This window comes from Denticeps clupeoides, chromosome 18 (genome assembly GCF_900700375.1).
Source record: "Denticeps clupeoides chromosome 18, fDenClu1.1, whole genome shotgun sequence".
Classification (NCBI taxonomy): Eukaryota; Metazoa; Chordata; class Actinopteri; order Clupeiformes; family Denticipitidae; genus Denticeps; species Denticeps clupeoides.
Window position 1 is genome coordinate 6253019 of NC_041724.1, and position 22921 is coordinate 6275939.

The window sequence follows — 22921 nt, forward strand, 5'->3', positions numbered from 1 at the left end:
TTTTTTTTTTTTTTTTTACTGAAATCACATATAGATCCTTTTTTTTTTGAGCGCGAATTCAACAGGAAGCTGCACTGGAGCTTCTGACATGTGGACGGAATGCAGTCACAGATCCTGATCTGACAAAAGAGCTTCACTACTGAAAAGTTGTTTAGCTCAGAGAACAGCAACATTACCAACGCACATTAGATGCAGAGCGATGCGGTGAAACTAGTAGCGCCGCTACATTAACGGCTTGAAACGTCGCATTCGTTGGTCAGTGAAGAGTTTCAAAGATCTTGTGGGATCTTGTGAACAAGAAAGGGCTGCTCGCCAGGTAACTGTGGCTGTGAGAAGAGAAATTGCTTCATGAACGCCCTCCACATTAAGCACTTTCCCTTGCAGATTTGTCACAAAAGAGGTCAATCACACTATATTCCATTCTCAATAATATGATATTGCCTTAAGAAGGACACCAATTAGACATCAGTGCATGACAGACAGGTGATGTGTTTCAGCGTGACTGGTTTTATATTGTCACGTGCTGTATCACATACACACACGTCTGCTTATTGTGAACTTGGCGGGACCAGCGTCCATAAATTAAACCCCACTGTGTATTACGTCCTAGTGAAAAACATGCATGTCCTGTTGCTCACACTTCCCACTTCCACGGTGATGTTTTTTGTAAGACAGGAGGTCTATTCAGGGTCGAATGTAGAACCATAAATCCAGTGTCTGGTGGCCTGTTTTAATGGGTAGCGAAGGTCATGAGTGCTGGGACTTCAAGGGCAGTCGTTGTGCTTTCAGACCAGAAGATTAAAGACCCTCTTGATGTCCTGTAAGAGACATTTTGTAGATAATGGGGCATCTTTGTGAGCAAATCACAGTCCATAGATAAGACTGGAAACAATCTGTAAAAATACGCCTTGTGTCTGAGGTTTATCTCACAGCTTGTATTTCCTCAGCAGCTCCGACTGCCACATGTTCTTCCTCTCTGGGAAACGCTCGGGGATCTTGATGCGCCGGAAGTCCTGGATGCATTTCTGCAGCTCCTGCTCCACGGTCAGCTTCTCCTTGGGGACTTTCCTCTTCCTGGTCCCCACGTCTCGAGGACCGGCAGTCCGAGCACGGAGCAGGTCCGTCCGACGCCGCATCTCGGGCTGATGCATCATCTGGGCAGGGCCTTTCTTCACTGGCCTGCCCAGGGTCTGGGCGTTGAGGTGGCGGCCCGCCGGACTGCAGATGACCGTGCCCTGCGGTGAGCTGGCCTCAGAGTGGGTCTCCGAGCAGGAGGTGGACACCTCGTTGAAGGACGTGCCGCTCTCTCCCTCGCGTTCGCTTTTGTGGCTCTTGCAGCAGCAGTCGCAGTGCGAGGAGGACCAGCCAGAAGGACCACCTGAGACGCGAACAGACACAGGGTGAGGAGTACAGAAGAACAAGTCAGGAAATCCCGGGAGATTCACTGCACAGAGAACCGGTTTTGGGGTCAGGGAGCTTCACAGACTTGTAAATGCTGTGCAACACCCATGCCACGAAACAACAAGCGCTGCACCCAGACAGTGTGTGGGTGTGTGTGCAACTTCAGAGGTTTCAAGCATAAAACCTTTTCTTTGAGGAATGTCTACCATGCCTGGCATATTAAAACTAGCTTTGTTCTGATCTCAGCTGATCTCCAATTTAATTTGTCCGTCCCTTTAAAGGGGGATTAAGCCTCAGATTAAATGAGAAAATATGTATTTCCGACATCAGCTGTATGACATTTAGTTTGGTACGCTAACACAATCTCATCAAAGGAAGTCCTTAAAAAAATGATCAAAGCTAAAATCTGACTTTAAGTTTAAGCAGCATTGATCTGCATTGTGCGGCCCACAAAGCCACGTAGCATAGTCCTGGTCTGGATCTGATAACATGGCCTGAACACCATTTTTTGTTCTGAAAGCATTATTAATTAAATAACGCACTCATAAACATACAAAAGGACGTCACCTTTCAACAAGCTTCTGGACAAAAGCACTGTGTCAGCATTATAAAAATTATATTTTAAGAATTACACTTCAAGGTTTTTGCACAGCAGACAAAATTTATTCATGCAAACAAGGAATCTGTCTTGTGAGATCACATTTCTTCACATATTAACAGTATAAGGAAAATATATGACCAATAATCATAATCATACAATAATCACCTGTTGTAATACTGGTAGTATCCTAGTGGATGATGAACCAGAAGACCACAAAGTTCAAACCCCACTTTGTGTCCCCTAGCAAGACACCTCACCCTGAGTGTCTCGAGGGGGACTGTCCCTGTAAATACTGAATGTAAGTCGCTCTGGATAAGGGCATCTGATAAATTCCATAAATTTAAAATGAAGTTGGATTTGGATGGTGCAATTTCAGTTTTTGTGTTGGGTCAGGAGAGTGAAACCACGGCGTAAAGTCTTTTCCATCAAATCCCAGGTCGTGGCCAATCCATGTGTGAAAATGAAGTCTGATGCGCCATGAACCGTTCTTTCACAATTAGAGCCTGGTGAATCGCGACACTGTCATCTAGAAATAGAAAATTGTTGTCTGTCAGTGTTTTCAAGTAGTTTTTGTATATGGGGTGGTAGCCTAGTCAGTAACACACTCGCCTATGAACCAGAAGACCCAGGTTCCCTGAGCAAGACACTTAACTCTGAGTGTTATTATTGTAAGTTACAACATTATGAAATTATTCAACAATACAACATTATTGCCACATATTTACTGACTGAAATGCTGAAAAATATTAATACTGCACTATTCAACAAATCAAATGTTCTTGTCTGTTTTGCTCATGCATGTAGTATGTAAATTTTTTTGTGTTAATTCATAGTTTTGATCCCTTCAGTAAGACTCTACCAACGTCATTGGTCATGAAAATAAAGAAAACACTTGAGAAGGTGTGTCCAAACGTTTGGCCCGTACTGTGTGACTTTTTTTTGGTTATAAAGACTCAACCCTGCCTGGAACCTGGTGACTTCATTTATTAAAATGTAACAAATGTATTAATATTTTGGTTCCTTTTAAGAGTGTGCAGTTTATATCTGGTCAAACCCTTGAGCAATTCTGCTCTTCATTTTGCACAGCGAGGTTTTCAGAATTCTGCAGACTGGAGAAGCGGGTGTGAAGGCGACCGGGAGGGACCCTCTTCACGTCTAATTACCACAGCCGAGGCTTGGAGAGAAGGGCATCTGAGGGCTAATGTGAGGTTGTGCCTGGGCAACACTCATCGCTCTAATATGGCTGAAAAATGTGGGCATTACCCCGACCGCTGGAGCTAGAATATATCCAGATCAGCAAATCGCTCTCCCTCTCCTGTGTTAAGGCTATTATTTGTGGGGCATTCTGGCATTTTCAGCATGTTTAATAGTTGTCATAGTCTCAGTGCTACACACAGTATATCAGCAAAGGGCCGTTTGTCCTATTATACTGCATATATATATATGTCTCAAATCTGGCACAGGAATAGTTCTGCTTTCACCTCGGAGCATTACAGACATCAATTTATACTGAGAAGAGTTCAATAGGATGTGCCATAATGAGCTCACTGATGGCTGACTGATTGCACTGGGCTGATTGGTGGAGAGTATTACAGCTTTTTAATGGCTAATCCATGAGTGTGAGGACCTGAGATCCAGCAGAACAATTTCCCTTACAAAGAAATTAATTCAACTTCCACTTCTCAGCAGTCCCACGCTCTTACACACACTACCTCTCTGCATCAGCCTGCACAAATGAGGACAGAAGCCTTTTAAAGAGCAGGGTGGGGTTCAGTGGGTCTTTGTGTATGAGAGGTCGACACCAGCTATAGTAGCAAAAAAGCTGTAAGGTCTCTATACACAAAGAGGTGGCGCCCCAACCTGAATCTGTCGTTAGACGCCCTTCCCAGGTTTAGCAAGGACAATATGCAACAGGACAAAAACGAGGTCATGAGAGCAGCAGTTTTCACTCTATTTAAACATAAGCTCTAAACGTGAACGTTTAAAATCGATGTACCAAAGCCCCACCCACGCAACAGCCTTTAGGATGCTTACTCACACTGCACTGTGGGAATAGTCAAATAAATCTCTACTGAAACTGAATGTGCTCCAGGGCTTAGCAAAGTGACATCTAAAATGAGATTTTCACACATTATCTTTTCAGAGGCTATAGCATTAATATTAATAATAAACAGCTGATCATGATCAATGCAAACAAATTTGAATGAAATGAGGACTCGCTAAAATATGATGAGAAAGATTATGGAGCATGGGGAAGCAATTATTAAAAATTATAACAAATTTGGACCACTGTATTGAATGAATTAATGAAATTGATGCAAAATATGCAGCGGTGGGCTAGTGCCCCTCCCTGGGTGAGACCCCATCCTGCGCCTGATATCCTGGGATGGGCTCAAACTGCCATGACCCTGATTAGGATTTAATCCTTATGGATAGTCAGTGAGTGAGAAAGCGAAATACAGTTAATTTTGTGATTGTATTTAGGCCATAACACAATATTCAAATATCTGCCAATATTAATAAACCCTTGTGTGCCCACTCTGTACTGTATCTTTGTGTTTGTGCTTTATGGAGCAGGGTGAAGCTGCCTCACCATTAAGACTGCAGATTGATACACCTACACACTTACACTCTCATGATTCACAAAGAAAAAAGAATAAGAAACCCACTTTGTACTCTTCATATTGAACTCGGCTATTCTCCAGCCCAGCCACCCCATCCCACCACCGTTCTTCTCTCTCAAATCTCAAATGCATTTTCCTATTAAGCGTCCCAGTTTACTGGATGTCATGCATAAAAAGCAACTGGAAGAATAATCTGTTGTGTTTGCTGAAGTGAGTCGGCACAAAACATCCTTAACCACACAGATTTTGTGGCCTTATTTATATGCACATGGCTTTATTCCAGATATATATTTAATTCACTGAAACATACAGCGACAAAGCAAACTCTAACCGGTTGTTCTTCTTAGCCTGGGCGTGTACAGATCCAAGTCTTTGCAATAAAGGACCAAAAACAGATCTGTGCACACAGACGAGCCTGCAAACTGATACCATCTCCACGCTGCAGGCTGGCCGCAGCCTGCTATGCAGTCTAGCTATTTTCTCCCCAGCGTTGCACACATCTGGGTCTCTGTTTTACTCCCCTGTACTGCAGGGAGAACACAGAGGCAGCACAAGCACCATCAATTTGCAGCGATAAAAATAGTGTTCGCTCAGTACAGGTGCAGCAGCAACTTTCAGCACTGCCTTGTCTCAGAATCACACTTATCCCCCCAAAAAAAATTCAACCTGCAAGCCTTTCAATCACTCTCCCTTAGAATTATTCTAAATGGAGCTCTCAAAATACAGCCCAACTAAATTGTATGATTGTACATTTCTAGAGTATTAATGTTATATAGTATTTATTGGTACATTTGGGAGGTCTGACTTTAAAACAGTAATAATGGAGAATAATTTCTATAAACTTCTCCTACATGCAAGGTCCCCAAGGACCTTCAGTATGACCCAGTTGTAACAGAACTACACAACAGCACTTTTAGTTTTTGCTCCTGGGCTCCCCCTACAGGTGCAAGATGCCTCCGTAGAGACCCACCTCACGAACATGGCCGTTATTACAGCGGCATGAAGCAGATGGCGGGTCATTAAAGCCTAACATAAAGCTAGGGTTGAAAGGAATGAGGCCCACAGAGACCACTTATGTACGGGGCCCAGAGTTCTGTACTACACCCCTGGATATGAACACTCATTCGTTGGTGAGCTTTTGCCACCCAGGAAATCTTCAAATCACAGTGAGATAGCCATGGGATTAAGAGTTGGATTATAGTGATTTTGCGAGAAAACTGTGAGGATGCGGGTTTATCTCGCAGTGGTTTGCGCTGTATGTTTGAGAATGAAAATAAATGGCAATGAAGGTGACAAGCAAAAAGGAAAGGTAACAAAACCCAACCATGGACCGCTAATATTAATTATAGTAATACTATTTTATAATAAACACATTTTAAACCCTTTTAGGTGACATTGGATTAAAATGACGACCTCTTGTTGACGCCATATTAAAAAGGATCTTGTCTTTGCACTAGAGCTCTTAAAACCTAGTAAATTATTTTTGGCACTGACAAGGTCTAATTCAAGCGCATGTTCAAATAAAAATGTTGATTTATGTCTAAAAAAAGTACTGGGTCCCTAATCTCTGCCTTATCCTCATTATTTAAGCCATTTACTCACAACCGCCTCAGGAGGTGCATTGTTGCATCCCTTTTAATTCACAAATTAGGCCAGCCCGTCCTTCGAGGGCAATAGCATTTAAAATTACTGTCTTTGCACAATCATGGCACACAACCAGGAGCTTTCCAGGGTTCAGGTCAAAATGCACACCGACCCTACGGTGGTCGTCGTCTAGTTGTTATGGTGCCTGTAAAAATCTGCATGTACTTACGGACGTGCCAATTTTATCCTGAATCAACAGCAGTTGCAATCAGGCTGCATAATGAGGAAGGCTGGGCTCTTGGCAACCAACATTTGAACTGCGTCGGGGTGACTGAGGGTCCTGCCAGGCTGTATTTATTAAAAACTTGTTGTCCTAAATACAAGGACAAGTGCTTTCAGAGCCGAGCCGATGCTGCACCGGCAATAATTGCAACAATCCTGGCGCCTGAGTGGCACCTGAAGGATAAGAGCGTTGACCTCTTCTTCTAAGCCACACCCAACTCTCCGTGTAGCACCACCCCCAGCATGGAAAAAAGATGATGGATAGTGAAAAAGGCATGGTTGTTCCAGGGATCCCAGGAGGGCCTGTTATAACCAAAAATGAATTCCTTGAAGAGATGGCGCGAACAGCTCTCTGTCAAGTGCAGACCGAGGCGAGGACACTCGAGTGGAGAGAACTGCTTGGAATCCACGGCACAACTTTATACAGGTCGCTCCTGCATTTGTCTTGGAGACACAGTACTGCAGGCCTGCGTGATAATATTCACAATCTACTGGTCTTTTAATAAACCTTGTTCTAGATAAGTAGGGTTACACATTATTGTGAATTACTGTGATTATTGCTGATTTGCATGCCACACCGTGTGCATCCCAAGGGGCTGAAAAGTTTGAGGCAGCGTTGAACATAGTACCACATCATTGCAACATCACCCCACACTATATGAGCAGGGTACCATCCCCACACACAGCTCCCTGGTCGCCTTTCATGGCTGCCCACTGCTCACTGAGGGTGATGGGTAAAATGCAACATTTTGTAGGCTGTGTTTGCTGTGCATCAAAATGACAATAATAATCACTATTTCAGAAGACTTAATCAATATTAAGTCCCTTGAACTACACCTTTTTGGAAAAATGCACAGCAGTGTTTAAGTAAAGACTCTAGAAAGTATTGCTTTTTTGCAGCGTTATCTCCTGTTGAGACCGGAGTTTCTCACGGCTCCACGCCAGCCTCTCTCACGTTCACTGCGCCACATGCAGTGCAGAAAGCACCCAGACCTTGGTGAAAAAAAGCAATGGTTACAAGCCATTACTACAAAATGCACGGCCATTCCCACTATTCCTCTTGCAACTGCGCTGGTTTCCGCTCTTGTGCATTAGCCAGTTCCACGCAGCATCCATCTCCTGTCAGCCATGCCGCTCCACCCAGACGACGAGAGAGCAATGCGTCCAGCCTCGGGTCGGCCTTATCTCAGCCCCTATTATGTTGACAGGATTGATTTCCTCTCCCCAGCTGTCATCGCGTTGCCATTGTGCCGACTCCATTATGGCCACAAATCATCGCATTTGCAGGCATAATAAAAACTGCAAATACATATTAACCTCTGAGACGGCATGGGGACAAGCATCATTTTGTGCGCCGGCTGCATTCTGACAGGCTGTGTTGTATTTGCTTTTGTGCTTCTGTAAATGGAATTGCCCGGGTCACTGCAATGATTTCTGTTGTAGCACACAGACGCACACACATAATACATCTTTATGGGTGTATATGGAAGTTATAATCTGTTTTCTGAATATGTAGCCATTCATGACATTTATAAGCAGGTCTACTCTGACCTAGAAGGAAACTCTAACCCAGTTTGATCATTTAATATATGATTCTGCCTCTATTACCCAAAACCCTTCATTGATTATCATTCAAGATTCTCGGGCGCATTAGATAGAACGTACTATTTAGAACCATCTGATAGCTTTTTAATTAAAAGCATTCAAGCAGACCCGCAAGGTAATTAGCACTGCAGAACCAGTCCCAAATGTGTAAAAAAATAAGGTTAAAGCCATTAATCATTTGATGATGATGGGTTTTCATGTCAGTCTTAAAAGCAGCAAATTGTTTGTCTTTCAGCAACTGTCATTGCCTTGGGACCTTCATTTTTGTCTCATCAAATAAAACACTCAGACCCGCTATTTCTCTTTCCCATAAGGAGTGGTACACCTTTTTCTATTTTCTTAAAAAGGAAAAAATACCCACTGGCCTGAGAAACATTTATTTGGACCACAAGATCCAACCAGAAGCTGTGGATGAGGCACAGTACAGGCCAAAAGTTTGGACACACCTTCTCATTCAATGTTTTCTTTATATTCATGAGCATTTACATTGGTAGATTTTTACTGAAGACCTCGAAACTATGAATGTACACATGTGGAGTTATGTACTTCACAAAAAAGGTGAAATACCTGAAAACATGTTTTATATTCTAGTTTCTTCAACATAGCCGCCCTTTGCTCTGATTACTGCTTTGCACACTCTTGGCATTCTCTCGATGAGCTTCAAGAAGTCGTCACCTGAGGTGGTTTTTCAACAGTCTTGAAGGAGTTCCCAGAGGTGTTTAGCCCTTTGCGTCCACTCTGCGGTCCAGCTCACCCCAACCCATCCCGAATGGGTTCAGGTCCGGTGACTGTGGAGGCCAGGTCTCCACTTTTTGTTAAGTACATAACTCCACATGTGTGGAGTTTGATGCCTTCAGTGAGAATCTACCAATGTAAATGGTCATGAAAACTCAATGAATGAGAAGGTTTGTCCAAACTTTTGGCCTGTACTGTATTTGAACTGCTCAACGCTTGAGACTCCGCTGTACATTTACATTTACAGCATTTACCAGACACACTTATCCAGATTGACTTATAAACATTGAATATAGAAAGTTTCCATAAGAGCTCTTTTAGTCCAAATATTTTCTAAACACAAAAGGTTTTCAGTTTGCATTTAGTGCATCTAGTGGAGGTTCATTCCACCACATAGGAGCCAAGACAGTCTAGATGATTGCTTTCCTTGAACCATGAGAGATGGAGGTACCAGTGGAGCAGTGCTGGAGGATCAGCAAGATTGCAGTACAAAGTGAGGAGTGATGAGACAATCCTGAGGTAGGAGGGTGCCGACCCTTCCTTGAATTTGTAAGCAAGCATCAGTAATTTGAATCTGATGCATGCAGCTACAGGAAGTCAGTGGAGGGAATGTAGAAGTGGAGTTGTGTGGGAGTCATGCAGCAGCTTTCTGGATCAGCTGAAGAGGTCGAGTAGCACTAAGAGGAAGACCAGCCAGAAGTGAGTTACAGTGGTGGAGTTTGGCGATGACCTGAGACTGAACAAGTATCTGAGTAGTCTGAGTTGACAGAAATAGACAAATCCTCCTAATGTTGTAGGGAAGGAATCGATATGAATGAGAGACATTGGAAATGTGAGACAAGTGAGAGAGGAAATTGTCACTGGTTACCCCCAGGTTGCAGCTTGTGTAGTGATAGAAGGAGAGATAGCCTAAGGCAGTGGTGGCCTATTTGGGCAGTGGTGGCCTCGCGGTTAAGGAAGCGGCCCCGTAATCAGAAGGTTGTCGGTACGAATCCCGATCTGCCACGGTGCCACTGAGCAAAGCACCGTCCCCACACATTGCTCCCCGACGCCTGTCCTGGATGCCCACTGCTCACTAAGGGTGATAGGTTAAATACAGAGGACACATTTCACTGTGTGCATTCACTTGTGGTGTACTGCTGTGTATCACAATGTCAATTTTTTTTGAAGAATTGCCCAGGGAGATGTTAAGGTACTGTTGTGGGGAGGAATCAGCAGGGATGGATAGCAGTTCTGTTTTGCTGGGGTTGAGTTTCAGGTGATGTGCTGCCATCCAGGATGAGATGTCAGACAGGCAAGCAGAGATTTTGGTGGACACGTTTACACGTTTGGTGTCATCTGCCCAGCAGTGATAGGATAACCAATGGAAACATATAACCTCACCAAGAGATTTGGTGCAAAGAGAGAACAGAATGGGGCCAAGTACTGAGCTTCAAGAAGAGGGACAAGGTAAGAGGGATAAGTACAGCGAGGGCCAAACTGTCTTGAGCTGTTAGTGCAGCAAAGCGTGCACACAGGCAGAAAATCCACAGCCACTTCCAGGACTGCTCGTCCAGGCCGTCACAAACTACAGAACCACAACCTCAGCCTGTGACAGTGACGGCTCCCTACCGGATGCGCTGAATGACTTTTGTGCAAGATTTGACACACAGAACAATGTGACTGCGAGGAAAACCAACCCTCCTCCCAGTGATCAGGTGCTGTGTCTAACCACGGCAGGCGTGAGGAAAACTTTTTGCAGAGTTAACTCACAAAATGCTGCTGGACCAGACAACATCACTGGAAGATGCTCAGAGAATGTGCAGACCAGCTGGCAGATGTTCTCACTGACATCTCTAGCATCTCACTGATCATTGTCCTTGTTCCAGCATGTCTAGGCCATCTCTCCTTCTAGATTTCCAAGATGGCGCCGGTGACGTCGGCTGCCGTCGCGACTGCTCCTACCAAGTTTAGTTTGTTTTTGTTTTTTAAACCTTCTTTCAACAACCCTACACCGGCAAATCTACCACCATGGAACGCATTAAATACAGTAGAGACACTCTTGTTTCTATTAGTATACAATGCAATTACAATACGAAGACTTTGACTGCTTTTCCGGATCCTAGCTGGCCGAGTGAAATCCTGAGGAAGAACAAAGGATACGACGCGAAGCGGGGGAAACGAGCCGACGTCAGGAACAGACTGAGGGCCCGTGCACACAGCACACCTCTGCCTGGCATCCTGCTCGCCAACGTCCAGTCACTGGAGAACAAGCTCGATGACCTCAGGGCCAGGGTAAGGTTCCAGAGAGACATCCGGGACTGCAACCTCCTCTGCTTCACCGAGACATGGCTGAACCCAGCGGTGCCGGACCACGCCATCCAGCCGCCGAGTTCTTCTCGGTCCACAGCATTGACAGTACACGCGACTCGGGGAAGACACGGGGAGGCGGAGTGTGTTTGATGTGTTAAATAACAACTGGTGCAATTCCGTTGTCCCCCTCACACACTCGTGCTCGCCGAATCTGGAACTATTGTCCATCAAGTGGGGAAACTGGAGTCGCAACTCGAACAGAGTGACTCTAGGAGCCTGTGGCGGGGACTAAGGACAATAACGGACTATAAAGCACCAACATCCGGTCCGACGAACGCGGACGTGTCTCTGGCAGACGAGCTAAATACATTCTATGCTCGCTTCGAGGCTGCAGCTAAAGGCGCTAGCAATGCTACGGTTAGCGGCTCCAACAGCTGCAGACAGGAGGACACTGCCAGCACCGAGAACGCATTTGTCATCACCGAGCCAGACGTGAGGAGAGCCTTCAAGAGAGTGAACACCAGGAAGGCAGCAGGACCAGACGGCATCTCGGGGAGAATCCTCAGAGCCTGCGCAGACCAGCTAGCACCTGTGTTTACAGAGATATTCAGCCTCTCTCTATCTCAGTCGGTGATCCCCACATGCTTCAAGGAGTCCATCATTGTTCCGGTCCCCAAGAAAACCCATCCTGCCTCCCTCAACGACTACCGCCCTGCAGCCCTCACCTCAGTAGTGATGAAGATCTTTGAACGGCTGGTCAGAGACTTCATCATTTCTTCAATTCCAGATACACTCGACCCACTACAGGAATAATCCCTTCCACACTCACCACCAAGCTGGAGCACCTGGGACTCAGCTCATCTCTCTGTCAGTGGATCTCCAACTTCCTAACCAGGAGACCACAGGCAGTAAGGATGGGTGGACATGTCTCAGCCTCCATCACCCTCAGCACTGGAGCCCCCCAGGGCTGCGTTTTGAGCCCCCTGCTGTACTCCCTGTACACATTCGACTGTACAGCCACTACTAACTCCACCACCATCATCAAGTTTGCTGACGACACTGTCGTGGTGGGCCTGATCTCTGACAACAACAAGACGGCCTACCTGGAGGAGGTTGGAAATTTGGTGAACTGGTGCCAGAGGAACAATCTCCACCTGAACGTCAGCAAGACAAAGGAGTTAATAGTGGACTTCAGTACAAAGCAGGAGAGGACCTACCAGACCCCTGTTATCAACAGGAGCCCAGTGGAGAGAGTGGACAGCTTCCGTTACCTGAGTGTTAACATCACGCAGGACCTGTCAGGGTCCTGTCACATCAACACCGTGGTAAAAAAGGCCCGGCAGCGTCTCTACCACCTCAGATGCCTGAGAGACTTCAGACTGCCCTTCAAGGTGCTCAGGAACTTCTACTCATGCACCATAGAGAGCCTCCTGACAGGAAATATCTCAACTTGGAACTTGGTTCGGGAACAGCACTATGAAGGACAGGCGAGCCCTACAGAGGGTGGTTCGATCAGCCGAACGAATCATCCATACCAAGCTCCCTGACCTTCAATCTATCTACAGCAAACAGTGCTGTACCAGGGCCAGGAAGATAGTGAAGGACATCACCCACCCCAACAATGGACTCTTCTCTCTGCTGCGATCAGGGAAGCGCTATCGTTCCCTGAAGTCCAACACAGAGAGAATGAGGAGGAACTTCTTCCCGCAGGCTGTCCAAGCTCTCAACAACAACAGTACATAGAACTCCAGCACTTTCACTTTCACCTCCAATCACTCCGGACTCTTTTGCACAAAATCACTTTGCACAAAATCACTCTGCGCTTTTTACTTTACTGCTCTTTTTTTTAATGGCTCTTTTTCTCTTTTCTTAACACATTGTCTTTAACTCCTTTGCACACCTTCACCCTACCAGTTACACATATTTTATGTTAAAGACGTAAAAGTGTAATATTTGGTTATGTTTGCAATATTTGCATATTGGTTCATTGTATACTTGCAACATTTGCAATAAAACATTTCACTGCATATCATACCGTGTATGACTATGTATGTGACAAATAACATTTGAATTTGAATTTGATTTGAATTTGTCTCAAGGCCACCGTCTTCAGTGTCGTGTCTCAATGACTGCCGTACCGTTGAACTTAGACCCATCATGATGAAGTGCTTCGAGAGACTTGTCATGAAACATATGAAGACCCTGCTGCCCTCCACCCATCTGGACAAAAACAATAAGGACAAATGTACATGAATGCTGTTCATAAACATCAGCTCAGCATTCAATACAATCATTCCTCAGCACCTGGTCGAGAAGCTGAGCCTGCTGGGCCTGAACACCTCCCTCTGCAACTGGATCTTGGACTTCCTGACTGAGAGACCTCAGTCTGTCCGGATCGGGAACACTGGAGCTCCTCAGGGCTGTGTGCTCAGTCCAATGCTGTTCACCCTGCTGACATATGACTGTGCAGTGATTCACAGCTCCAACCACACCATCAAGTTTGCTGATGACACAACTGTGGTGGGTCTCATCAGCAAGAACAGAGAGGAGGTGCAACGACGGACGTACTGGTGTAAGGTCAACTATCGGTTTCTGAACGTGGACAAAATTAATGAGATGATTGTTGACTTCAGAAGAGAACAGAGGGACCAATCTCCACTGTGTTCCTCGGTGTTCATCTAGAGGAGAACCTCTCCTGGGCTCTCAACACCGGCTCAACAGCCAAGAAAGCCCAGCAGCTACTTCCTATGCAGGCTGAGAAAAGCCCATTTGCCACCACCCATTTTACCACCGCATTAGCAGCTGGTTGTACTCGTGGTCTTCAGGCTTGGATCGTTGCCCAGGAGTTTGGACACCAGTGGTGACACCAACTTCTGTAGAGGACTATTGAGAGCATTGTTACATGAAGCACCGGAGAAACGTTTTGTTTCACCATGTACTGTCTAAGATGTATGTAGCTGAAATGACAATAAAGCTCACTTCAATTTAATCTCCAGGGTACAATGAGCGTGCAATAGGTGTTAGTGCTGGGTTGGTAATCGTTCGTCCAAGAAAAACAGTTCGACGAGTGTAGCGGTAAGGTTGTTAAGAAAAAATGATCTAAGATCTGTCCTTGTTCAGAGGCACCCTACCCATTTATGGGTTTTGCATTTTTACATAGTAAAACAAAACTGAAGACACATGACTATGAAATGACACACATTAATATTATTATTATGTAAAAAAAAAAAAACTGAGCAAAAAGTTAAACATTTGCAACAATGTGAACAAAGGAGTCATGAAGGTAAAAAAGAGGTGACTCTGAAAAAACTGATTCATCAAAAATACTTAATTTCTACACAAATACTAAACACGTTTCTTGCATTGGATTTTTCAAAATGGCTCCGTCTTAGTGTCCATAACCTCCTCAGGGTAGGTGCGTCCAAACTTTTGACTGATAGTGTACATTCAGATTCATGCTGGGTCAGGACATGATCCGATGTAGGGATTATTACACTGATCCAATCATCAGCAGCCCATACGTCCTCAGGCCCCAGACCCGCACTGTCGCCCTCCTCTCTGACCTACCACCTGAGCTTTCCTTCAGGTTTCCACTGGGACTCGTTTGGAATAATGAACAAAGTGGTTTCAATTTCACCCTAAAAATGACAGAAATTACTGCTATAACATATACATATACAAATGCTGTCACACTCGTTTGACATGGCGAGGCAGGTGATCAGGAATGATGAAAAGACATGACAATAAAGAAGGATGTATATGCACGAAGTCACAAAACCGGGGTTTAATACTTGATGAACAGAACAGGGAAGACATCCTGTGACACTTAACACGTAACACTTAACAATGACTCCATGGTGAACAGACAAGAACAGGGCAGCTTTATACAATCAGACACAGGTGCACACGATCAGGAAACATGGAACATCAGGAATCAGGAAACAGGACAAACATAAATCTCCGGTCTGGATCCCGGAGTAACCCCTTCCAGAACGTCATATACATACATGTATATATATATGTAGAATAGCGGTTGTCAAAATAATGAAAAAAACTTTCTGAAAATAATGAGAAAGCTTTGCTGAATAAATAATAATATATTTAAATAATGACTAGGAAAGTCAAAATAATGTGAAACTGTCTCAAAATAATGACTTGGTCCCTCTAAATAATGAGAAAGTCTCTTGAAATAATGTCTGAGTGTTGCAAAAAAATAAGGACCACCCAACAAAAATCTCATTAGGAGATGGTGATCAAATACTTGTCATTTAGTATTATAGATTTTGTGTAGATTTGGGACTATAATCAGTATTATTTATTAGCAGTATATAATACCACATGTAAAGATTTTTATTTTCAGAAGAGTCTTTTTAAAATTCAAAGATATGTGTATAAAAGTGCATTTTCATCCAGCCCCATGGTTTGACGGTCTAGCAGAATCAATATTCTCAGTGATTGAGATGTTATAAGATATAACTGACTGCTTGGATGATCCTGCACATTCCAGCATTACTCACTGTGTGGACATCCATAAACCTCTTCAAGACCAAAATGGTCTGGCTTCACAGAGGACGAAGCCAGAGGTCACCCACAGCTGGACAGCACCTCAGTGACAGCAGCTCTGTTGAGAACTCCCCACTGTTACTGAGCATCATGGTGTTGCATTCATCCATCATGAGCTGCTTTGCAAGGTTCTCCGCACCACTGCATTCCCTCTGCCCTTCACCTGGATCCCTCCCATCCAAATAAAAAGGGGAGCTGCTCATTGATTTCAGTTTAGTAGCCCAAACAAGCTGAGAGGGAAGCTGAGCCTGCTGGGTTTAGCATCTTCCTTTTGAAGAATTTGCTCCTCCTCCTTTCTCCTCCTGTCTGGTAGTACGTTCCACAGTACATCCATGACTGTTCTTAAATAGTCAACATCTTTCTAAGATACAATCATCATATGTCTACAATACAGGCCAAAGGTTTAGACACACCTTCTCATTCAATGTGTTTTCTTTGTTTTCATGACCATTTACATTACATGATTACTGCTTTGCACACTCTTGGCATTCTCTCGATGAGCTTCAAGAGGTCGTCACCTGAAATGGTTTTCCAACAGTCTTGAAGGAGTTCCCAGAGGTGTTTAGCACTTGTTGGTCCAGCTCACCCCAAACCATCTGGATTGGGTTCAGGTCCAGTCACTGTGGAGGCCAGGTCTCCACTTATTGTTAAGTACATAACTCCACATGTGTTCATTCATAGTTTTGATGCCTTCAGTGAGAATCTACCAAAATAAATGGTCATGAAAATAAAGAAAACTCATTGAATGAGAAGGTGTGTTCAAACTTTTGGTCTGTACTGTAGACATCTGATTATTCTATCTTAGAGAGATGTTGTGCAATTAATCGACCATTTAAGAATCGTTATCGTTATATATTTTATCGTGATCGTGGACAACACGTCAGAATTCGGCGTTATCCCGATATTTTCTGAGATTCCAAGGGCTAGGAGGAGCACAACGAACCTAAAAGGAAAAGTTCCGTGCAACTTACGGTAAAAGACGTACTCGGTGTAGCTGCACCAGGTCTGCTCGTCCGCGTGGCGAGCCGCCAGCGACGCGGCCAGGGAGGAGTTGCACGCCGCGACGTGGAAGCCGCTCTCGGCCAGCATCTCGAACGCCCGCTCCGGGTGGCGGAACTTCAGGCTGAGGCGGGACGCGTAGCGCCCGGGTGCGCGGCGGTCCGCGTCTCGGCCCTCGGCCAGCGCGTCCCCGAACACCTCCTTTGCCAGGGCGAGCCTGCCGCAAACGTAGATCTTGGCGGCTCCGCGGGACTTGGAGCCGTTGCATCCCACCGTGATGAAGCCGTAGCGGGTGTCGCGGGGGTCCAGGTAAGACGCGGGGTACAGGTCGCTCACCTGGGACGCGTCGTCCGGATCCTGGTCGTCGGCGGTCGCCAGGATCCGGACCAGCTCCGGCAGCTGGAAGAACTCCGCCTCCCGCTTCAGCCGGCCCTTCTCGGGGAAGTGGTCGGGCAGGACGACGTGCTTGTCGCGGAGGAAGTCCAAGACGTAGCGGAACAGAAAGCCGTCCCGGTCGATGAAGTAGCGCCCTTTCAGGTCCCGGGCCAGGTCGTTGGGGTGCTCCTTCTTGGGGGAGAACAGCTTCCCGAGCAGGGAGCCGGGGACGCTGGTGAGGGTGGCGTGGCGGGTGTAGTACACCTGGCCCCCCACGTTCAGCTCAACCACGTCGCACGGCGCCTGGTGCGTCCTGCAGTTCTCCGTCAGGGCCATGGTCGCACCTCATCTGAGCCGATGGGGGGGTCTACCGGGCTCCCCGAAAGCGCGCGCGCTCCGAATGCCCAGGGCGCGCGGAGAGCCGGTCGCGCGTCATGCTTTCCACGCGTGGCATTTCATACTCAACAACAACAACAACAAAAAACAGTCTCAGAGAGAGAGAGAGAGAGAGAGACCCGACGGAGAACGGGAGAAGCCGGCTGGTCCGGAATCCGTCCCGGGCTGCGCGGTGGCTACGGTGCGCGCCGCGCCGCGCATCTGCCGGGAGAGGAGCGACTGTGATCCTGTAGGGCAAGGGGAGAGAGAGAGAGGGAGAGAGAGAGAGAGAATATACCCTGCCCTGGATTAAATTCTTACATCATCTTAAAGGCAAACCACTTCCAAACAACATGATCTTATTCGGAGCATCAGTAAACACTTTTATTTATTCTGGGATTTTTTTCTTTTTCTCATAATGAAAATGAAGCACTGAATTCGATTTACTTAAATTGCTTAAAAAGGGGGCTGAGGTACATTTTATAATACATTTTATCAGAGGAGCCGAGGGTCACATATGACACCTCTAATGGCAAACCTCTGTCAAAATTATAGACTGATATGACGTTTGCCAAGAACTGATACTGCTGCTGATTTCAGATCTTTCAGCACCATGGACAGCCGAGAAGGTGCGGAGTGCCCGGTTCTAATCATAAAATCCCCTTCCGGAATGTTTGTACCCGTAGGGCCGCATCTTTTGGGCCATGATATACCTCATAACACAATTGACCTGCCTCCACCTTCAATGACAGGCGGGAGGTTACCTTTACAGATACATCTGGAAAGTGCGGATCAGCATTCACTCAGTGAGACAGTAGCATAATGCAATTAATAATCTAACAATCTAATCTGTGAAGTGAATGCGGGCAATTTTTGGTCGTGTTGCAGACATGTTAGTTTTTGCTTTAATTATTTAGAAAAAGGAAAGCTGACTTTGTTCATGTAAATATTGCACTGGCCACTGCATCTCAAAACTTTAAATAATGCAAAGATTGGCCTTGGATAAGCTTCATAAGACTTTTTGCTGTAGAGGCATGTAACAACAATCTAGGACCTTGGTGCAAAAGACTCTAAACAATTGCCCGAACTATTAATCAATACTTCGCTGATAAATATTTCCTTTTGTCCGAATAGATCAAATAATCTGTAATATGTAAATATGTTACTTTGGGAGGGACGTAAATGACATCAAACAAAAACAATTAAAACACAAAATCTGACAAGATGGAAAGAAAAAAAACGTACACAGGTGTAAATAATTGCAAGTAAATGTGTTAATGAGGTATTACTGTGTTAATTGCGTTTTTTTTTTTTGCTGCTGCTGCAGTGTCGCCGCGTCGCCAACAGGCGTCGCCACGTGGTGTAAACAAGGAGCGGTGGTGGGTTATGTTGCCAAATCCGCATTTCATTACCGAACCCCCCACCCCCCTCACACACACACACACACACACACACACGAGATAAAGTTGCTTACAAGTATCGTCAGTCTCGGAGGACATTTGTTTTATGTAGATAACGCAGACGTTTATTTGGACTTGCTAGTCAGCAATATATATTTTTTTTTCTTTAACAGCTGCACGCAACCAGTCGAACTCCTCGCCTGATGCAAGTAAGCAGCGTCTCTATTTGTTTCTATCCTGCTTCGCTTGCAATCCAAACCGACGTGCGTGAAGATTCTCAGTCATCCAGGTGAATTTGTCTGAAAGTTGCGTCGTGGCAACTGGACTTTCTTTCTTTAATATAGAGACGTTTCATTCTGCACAATCTTTGTGTAATCTTTGTCAAAGTCAAGTTGCCATGACTCCACTTTCAGACGATCCAAACCCACGTTTTCTGTGTGTCCTTCTTGTTTTCCACGTTAGCTTATTTTCCCCGCGCGATCTGGCAACCATAGCTTCCAACCATGGATATCTACTGTAATCTCCATTTTGTGTGTGTGTGTGTGTGTTTATGACAGGTCATAGCCTGTTTCCCCCCTGCTAAAGACGGCGCTGCGTTCTTCCGACCACCCTGCGTGCGATGTTCATCGGAACCCGTCGTCTGCGTCCGCCGAGTGGGGTAACGCGGATCTCCGTTTCGCGCCGCGCAGACTACCCGCCGGAGTAGCGCGTGGGGCAGAGCGCGCAGCCACGAACCCGCCGCGCAAAACATGTCCGATCGCGCCTTCGACGACGCAGACAGCTCGGCGGTCGATCGGTAGGTACTCTCGCCCCCTCGCGTTTCGTCGGCGCGAACGACGACGTCGCACTTTTATTTTCTCGCGACGATTTATTTTTTTTGGTTTGTTTTTTTTGTTTTGTTTTTTATTGCGCTAGCTGGCTAACGGCTAACGCGACACCCGGAGCGGCTACGCGCCGCGCCTATTTTACCGCGACCCCTGACACCGGCGCTCGCCTACGCCGCGCCGAGCTGTGTTTACTCTTAACCTCTGCGTTGACCATAAAGGGGGCGCGGACCGTCGTAGTAGCGGACTGGCTCCCAGCACAAGGCCGAGGCCTGCTGCGGCTAATGTTAGCATCTGGGTGCGAGCAGGCCACGGCGGCGCCAAAACAAGCGCGTGAGCGGAGGCCCGGCGACCCCGTGGACTCCAGCGTTACACCGGCGTCGTAACACGGCGGCCACTCCGCTAGTACTGCTACTTTACTAATACCGGGGGGGGGGGCAGGTTCGGTGTTACGTGTCACTGGGTTTTCACAAACTATACTCAGTGTTGTGCATTGCGGCCGGAAGAGTGTCGCACAAGCATCTGACGCGAGTAGCGACACGGTCCCGGTGCGCAAATGCACGTGAATTCGTGTTGCATTTCCGTGACACTGGAGGTGGAGGTTGCGCCGAAACGTGACGTCATGGAGGGGCGGGGGGATGGAAGGCACTTTGACCTTTAGGCTTATTGAAAGGACCTGGGTCGCACTCAGGGAAATCATAGTTGTGTCCACTGCTTGATGCTTTTGAACGTTCCAAATAAACAGAAAGTAATGGGCATTTTGTAGCAAGGTCACGTATTTAGCATACACCTCTCTTACTGGTTGCATTAATTAGGATCAGTAATCCGGATTAAATTGATTTACAGTGCTTTTTTTATATTGTCATTGTTTGGATATTTGCTGAATGTGTGTGTTTCTCATACTTGTTAAATCATTGAAACAGCTCACAGAGATGGATCAAGGGGGAGTGAAGGGCAGCAAGAAGGATGAACACCTGATCGCCTTGGACTACAGCGATAGCCCATCTGAGGGAGTCCTGCGGGTGCGGGCGCGCACCATCATGTCCGTCGCCCCCACTTCTCTGGTCCCCTCCCCCAACCCCCTGCTGCAGCCTGTCTCAGGGGACATCGCCAATGGACTTAGCAACACCCCGCCCGAGGAGCTGACAGCAGTGGGCCTCTATGGGGACGATCAGGACTTCAGAATGGGGGGAAAGGAGCCGAGGGGCCAGGTGGGCTTCCAGCAGCCATCTTTGGGCATGATCACGCTGGACGATAGCTTCTCTCGCCTGGAAGCGAGCATTGCAGATCTCAACCGTAACTCTCCATCTGTAGACTCCATCATTGGTGGCGCAGATCCCAGTTTGTTCACATTAAAAACAGAGGAGTTTAAAGAGGAGATCGATCTTGATCAGGACTCCTTCGGGCCCATTGTGAAAGATGTGGATGTTGGCAACCACAAGCTCTTCCATGAGAACACCATGGACCTCCTGAAGGAATTTGAGCTGGAGGGGTCACCATCTGATTTCTACGTAGGGGACGACGAGTTCCTGTCACTGGCAGACGTCCTACCAGACGTCAACTCAGAGAGGGATCCAAAGCTGCCAGGGGCCAGTGTCACGAATGGTGCCCATCAAGAGCAGACAAGCTCCTCTTCCAGCAACCTAACCACCAGCATCACCACTGTCTCCATCAACCCCGTGGTGGTGAAAGTGGAGAAGGACGCCCTCCTCCAGCTTTGCACTCCAGGTGTCATCAAGCAGGATAGTGGCAGCAGTGGGAGGAGCTACTGTAAATTGGGTGTTTCAGAGCTCTCCAGGCCCATTACCACGCCCATCTCCATCTGCGGCGTCAGCTCCTCCAGCGGACAGAGCTTCCATTTTGGAGGCACCACAACCTCACCACTGGCCGCCAGTTCCCCGCACAAAGACCAGAAGCCAGTGTTCGACATCTACCCCCAGCTTGGCTCGTCCAGCGATGCCTGGAATCGCACACAGTGCTACAGTGACGCCGGCAAGGGCCTTCAAGACATTGCTGGCTCTCAGACATTCTTCGTCAGGTAAGATGACATCACGAAGGTCACAGCGACACCAGTGCCTACTTAATTGGTTGTTCATTTCAGTAACTTCTGCAAAAGCTTTCTCAAATGACCCAGGGTTTCATATATTAAACAATAAGTTGACTCTAAATGCAAAGACATCACTGTAGTAGTTACAGAGCAAAACATTATTTTGGTCTTGCAGAATTTTGATTAATGAAATGATTTGCACTCGATTCATTCTTATTTTCCGTTTTTTATTAACTAGAGCATACCCCAAATGCACAGTGATATTGAAATGGGACTTCTATGTTTCTATTATTGGAGTATTAAATTGGATAGTGGGAGGGAGGAAAAGAAAAAAAATGCATACATACTTGGATAAAAACCCTAGATAAAAAAGTGGTTTGCAGAATACATTTTATGCAATGGTAGAAACTGTCCTACCAACCTCAACAGTATTGCAGAATAAACAGTACAGTATTATCATCATCCTGGACTGCATATTTCAACATTTGACTGGATTCTCTCCTAGTGATTATCCTGTGATTTCTTTTAGGAAAACTCTGTTCTGTAATTTGAGCCCCAAAAAATGGCCCAACGGTGGATTGTTCTGTATTACGTGTCTTTGGTTTGGTCTGAGGTAGCGTGACATGCAGAGCACAGGAAATTAACCAAGATGAAACCGAAACAAGCCTGTGTCAAAATCGCCCACGTTTATTTTGTGCTGAGAGTCGGGGTGGGTGCCAGCTTAAGTGAGCTGTTTCTGTCATTGCGATACACAGCAAGCACAGCACACGGTGACAACAAAATGTGTCCTCTTTCTAAACTCCAGAGTCCACCTCAAACAGAAAGTGTGGTAGAAAATGTCCACCACACTTTGGAATAGTGTACATCTTTTAAAATGAAAGTGATTGTTTTTGTCATTGTGATACGCGGTGACACAACAAAACGTGTCCTCTGCTTTCTGTCACCCCTAGTGAGCAGTGGGCAGCCATGACAGGTGCCCGGGGAGCAGGCCGTGGGGACGGTACCAAGGGCACTTTAGTCGCACTTTTGTGGTTTGCTAGGCCACCATTCAATGGCAAGAATAAAGCTGATGTAACTCTGAGGCAGAGGTGGGTAGATTGGCCAAAACTTGTACTTAAGGACAAGTAGCATTACTCAAAAATTATACTCTAGTACGAGTAAAAAGTAGTCATCCAAAACGGGGCCCTAGAGTGTGACCAATTTCTCAATGGTGC

At 46.2% G+C, this 22921-nt stretch overlaps 2 protein-coding genes across 3 annotated transcripts in view; one reads left to right on the forward strand and one right to left on the reverse strand.

Annotated features, from left to right (window-relative positions):
• The window catches only part of kctd16a (potassium channel tetramerization domain containing 16a), a 24153-nt gene continuing 1232 nt past the window's right edge, over positions 1-22921 (reverse strand). The window contains exons 2-3 of the mRNA XM_028959987.1: positions 16659-17684; positions 1-1378 (exon numbers count right to left, since the gene is read on the reverse strand). Of these exons, the coding sequence (XP_028815820.1) occupies positions 927-1378; positions 16659-17397 (1191 nt within the window). The 5' untranslated portion in view covers positions 17398-17684 and the 3' untranslated portion in view covers positions 1-926. The remainder of the gene's footprint in view (positions 1379-16658; positions 17685-22921) is intronic.
• Positions 19337-22921, forward strand: part of nr3c1 (nuclear receptor subfamily 3, group C, member 1 (glucocorticoid receptor)) — a 14707-nt gene continuing 11122 nt past the window's right edge. Inside the window, exons 1-2 of one of the 2 annotated variants that reach the window (XM_028959986.1) lie at positions 19337-19632; positions 20584-21698. In XM_028959986.1, the coding sequence (XP_028815819.1) occupies positions 20593-21698 (1106 nt within the window). In that variant the 5' untranslated portion in view covers positions 19337-19632; positions 20584-20592. The remainder of the gene's footprint in view (positions 19633-20583; positions 21699-22921) is intronic. The other variant, XM_028959985.1, reaches the window with a different exon arrangement.